The 4151-nt window shown below is 42.4% G+C and overlaps 1 protein-coding gene across 1 annotated transcript; it reads right to left on the bottom strand.

Moving 5' to 3' along the window:
* Positions 1-1162: 1162 nt before the first annotated feature.
* On the bottom strand, positions 1163-3044 carry LOC123165329 (uncharacterized). Its single transcript, XM_044582960.1, has 3 exons — positions 2731-3044; positions 1725-1799; positions 1163-1611 (listed from the first exon to the last, which is right to left on the bottom strand). The coding sequence occupies exons 1-3, from the start codon at positions 2899-2901 to the stop codon at positions 1558-1560; spliced, it is 300 nt and encodes a 99-aa protein (XP_044438895.1). The 5' UTR covers positions 2902-3044; the 3' UTR covers positions 1163-1557.
* Between the last annotated feature and the right edge of the window lie 1107 nt (positions 3045-4151).

The following is a 4151-nucleotide window of genomic DNA, read 5'->3' as shown; positions in this document are numbered from 1 at the left end:
CCATAGAAAGTGTAAAGCTAGATGGATCCAAGTGTCCAGGCTGAGAGACCTTAGTGGCGCACAATAGGATTAGGACACCTACAATTTTCTTGGAGTCAGAGCACTACCAAGGCCACACTACTCTTAGCTCATATACCACTTGTTTAACTTTCTCTAACATGCCAATCACAAACTAACCATACAATGTTTCTTTGTTAGGACCACCCTAAGGACACAAAGTTCCTCAACATTCCCATCCAGAACTACTCGTAGATGCAACGAATATTCTCATATGGGATGGCTACCGGCAAACATACCATGGGCTCCAACGAGCCTCTCGGTTCGCCTATGCCTGAGTATCCAGACACCAGGAGTCAGAGATCATCGTCCTTGATGGTCTTGAGAAGACTGTTGATCACGTTCCTATGATTGATAGGAAGAAGAGGAGAGGTATGATGGACAAGAAGGACCATCGTCCTTGATGGTCTTGAGAAGACTGTTGATCACATTCCTATGATTGATAGGAAGAAGAGGAGAGGTATGATGGACAAGAAGCTCAGCATCTTTCGCAACATGAATTGATAGGAAGAGGAAGAGGAGAGGTACGATTGACAAGAAGCTCAACATCTTTCACAGCATGAATGAGGCCGTCAAGGAGGTGGCAACTGCCATTAGGGAAAGCAAGCATGTCGACGTCCACCCTTCCCTATACAATGTCATCATGGAGCTAAGGTGGCTTCAGTCATGAGGTTCTGATGACGGCTCTTTAGCCACCGCTGGACAATAGTGCACAAGGCCTTGGATTTGTTGGCTTGGGGGACGACCATTGAGTGCTCTGGCTTAGGACTTGTCTGGCAAACACTACTACTAGTGATGAAGGCGCACATGATGATGACATATGATGATGTACATTTTGTGGTAGCTAGGGCTTGAAAATTGTGCTGACTTGCATATTTTGATGAGGCGGTATATGCTAACTGTAGGGGAATCGTGCTACGCAACAAAAAAATAATTGTAGCTCAGCCTTTGAAAGATGCTCATAAGAACAGTGTATCTGGGTATGTGTACATTCCATCTCTCTCTAAACACACTTGAAGCACCTAATGCAGAGATGCATCAAAAGAAAATACAGATTTCTTCCGGCACTTCTGTAATCGAGCAGTATCATGCTACACACAAACAATTGCACTCCCATCATAGACAGTGGATTTATTATTTAGCATGTTGGAAACACTAGCACAGTAGCAGTAGCAGTGACGGTCACAATGCACGGATTGTAGCGTCTCCATACACCGATTTCTGAACATCTAGCACTTACACATTTACATTTCCAGTATGATTCCTCGTGTCTAACAAAACGGTATCCGTCCAAACAAGCAGGAAACTCGAAAGATGAACACTAAATTACTCAAAACGAAGAGACTCGCGACAACAAGACCTGGCTTGCTAGCATGAGGAAGCAACCTTTTTGACGGTATATGCTTATCATGTGGTAGCAATCAGGCTTGCAGAAATCCCATATTGGGACGTTGCCAGTCAAACGGACGCCGCATTTGTTACAGGATGTTCCCAGATGAACTAGTTGTCAGACTTCGGAGGATCCTTCTTCTTCCCGTAAGTTAGGCTAGTGTCCTGGTGACATTACATGCAGTAGTAGATAAGGAATCAACTTGCAGAGCCAGTGAATGGAATAGCTTGTTGTCTGAGTCTCAGGGATCTAGTGAAAGTGAAGATACAAAGGTTACCTGGGGGTCAGGAATTGGCTTCCGTTTCTCGACATAACGGTATGGATCTGAGGCAGCAGCTAAAGCAGCTCGTTCCTGTGAAAAAAGGCATATACTACTATCAACAGAGTGGAAAGAAAAATCACCAGATTAAACATAATAGCAAGAGTGGAGAAGCGTGAAATATTAACATAACACTGCAACAATTTGAAGTAATTTGGTGCAAAAACATAGGTGGATGAAATGGAACGAAAACAGACAACTCTTATCAAAGAAAAATTCAGATAAAGAAAAGTAATAAGTAATAACTGCTTATCAGGATAGATGAGACATGAGTAACTGCTAGAACATTTGGTTCTTTTACCTGTAGATAAACAAGGGTGTCTTACAGGAGGATGAAATTCCTAAATCATGCTTTTGAATAGAACAAGTGACTGTTTAAACAGGACAACACACAGCAAGTGGCAATTCAGATTATCATTTTCAATATGACACAAGAGCTGAACATAGCTGTCCCACTTTTATAAGAGGATGCCATTTATTCGCTCTATTTGGTTTGACACTAATAATATTTCCATGAACGAAGTGTTTATCAAAATACATCATCAAATTATTCTTGTTGGAAGGACATATTAAGATTCACAAGTTTAACTCCCCAAGCAACAATAGCTCAACCATGTAAAATGTCATGACAGACACTAGCCGGCTGTAATTTCAATGGTGTTTCCTATGGTTTAAGTTTGGCAGACAAAATGAAGTTGACAAATAGTCGGTCCCTACCAAAAGCAAGACAGCAGCATCAATTCCAAGCAAGCCAACGCACAGTTCCTGCTAGTTAAACGAAAGCTCTTGAAGACAGTATACACGCATCATTTCGACAATTTCCTGGAATTAACTAAACGGGCATGTAGAGATGTGGGCAACTGCATCTTACGGCGATCTCACCCCAGAAAGCGACATGCCCAGACTGATCCATCCAATAGAAGACAATCACAGCGGTAATAAGAATTAGCAAGGGGAAATCAACCTGCTGCTCCTTCTGGAGCTGGCGCGCGGGTCGGACCCAGAGGTAGTAGGCGAGGGTCCCGGCGACGGCCCAGGAGGCGACGTTGGTCCAACCGCGCACGCCGCCCAGCGCGTTCCCCACGAACGACCGCGCGCTCCCGACCCTCCGGCTCCACCCCTTCGCCGGCACCATCTGTAACGCTCTCCGAGACCCTCACCGGCGGGCGGCGGCCTATCCCCGACCGCTTCCTCGTGCGTCGCCGCCGACTCCCGAATCTCTGACCCCTCTCGATCGCCTCTGTGTCTCGTATTGGCCCGCAAGAAAGGGAACGGAATGCTACTGCGCGATGTAACAGAGTGGACGGCCCATTTGATCTACGAAGAACTAGTTGGTCTAGAATTTACCAGACAAAGTCCATGAGAAGCCCAACTCGAGGGCTCATACTGGGCCTGAGCCCATTGTGAAGGTATTTATTTGTGTCTGTCAGCAACTCAAGGGCGATGGACGGTATGGGAGCTCCTAACCGTTTCGCGTTCTGGCGCTGAAGCGTCGCGCTACTGGGCCGGCCCAGGTGAGCTTCGACTGAACACAGTAACCACGACGCGAAAAAAGTGAACGTGAAGAAAAAGCGCGATAGCTAGGTTTTGAACTCAGGATCGCAGGCATTTTTCTCCAAAACCTAACGCGAGAACCACTACACCAATCAGGTTCTGCTGTTCTGTAACTTGGAAAAAGTTCTACTTAACCGTTATTTAGTGAAACATTAACGTAAATCTGAAAATTAGTTGAAAAGTTCATTGATTTTGAAAAAACAAGTTCATCAATTTTGAAAACTAGTTCACCATTTTTTTAAAGTTCACAAAATTTTAAAACCTTTCATCGATTTTGAAAAAAAGTTCAGCAGTTTTGAAAAAAGTTCATAGAATTTTAAAAAAAGTTCATCGATTTAGAAAAAAGTTCATGGTATTTGAAAAAAGCTCATCAAAATTAGAAAAAGTTCATTGAATTTCAAAAAAAATCATCGGATTTGAAAAAAGTTCATCGATTTGAAAAAATAGTTCATTGATTTAGAAAAATAGTTCATGGAATTTGAAAAAAAAAATTATCAAATTTGAAAAATGTTCATCAAAATTGGAAAAAGTTCATCGGATTTGAAAAAATAGTTCATCGGATTTGAAAAAATAGTTCACCAAATTTGAAAAAAAGTCCATCGATTTTGATAATAGTTCATCGAATTTGAAAAAAAGTTTACGAATTTGATAAAAAGTTTGCGCGTTTAAGGAAAGAAAAAAGGAAATGAGAAAAGAAAATGAAAAAAGAACAAGAAAAAAAAACACCCAGAAACTGACCAGCGAACGACCTAGATAAAGATTAAAATAATGTTAAGAAGTTACTGGGCACAAGCGTGTCGTTATCCTGGTGGTTTGTGCGCTGCACTCTCA

The sequence above is a fragment of the Triticum aestivum genome, chromosome 7D, assembly GCF_018294505.1.
Source record: "Triticum aestivum cultivar Chinese Spring chromosome 7D, IWGSC CS RefSeq v2.1, whole genome shotgun sequence".
NCBI classification, from domain to species: Eukaryota; Viridiplantae; Streptophyta; class Magnoliopsida; order Poales; family Poaceae; genus Triticum; species Triticum aestivum.
Note: the sequence above shows the minus strand (reverse complement) of the source record. Positions and strands in the feature narration are given on the sequence as shown.

Bases quoted from the DNA above. Each gene is read 5' to 3' on its own strand.
- LOC123165329 (XM_044582960.1), bottom strand. From the start codon at position 2,901: ATGGTGCCGGCGAAGGGGTGGAGCCGGAGGGTCGGGAGCGCGCGGTCG. The intron at 1,800-2,730 runs GTTGATTTCCCC...CTTTTTTCACAG, and splicing joins AGCTCCAGAAGGAGCAGCAG to GAACGAGCTGCTTTAGCTGC. The intron at 1,612-1,724 runs GTAACCTTTGTA...TAATGTCACCAG, and splicing joins AGCCAATTCCTGACCCCCAG to GACACTAGCCTAACTTACGG.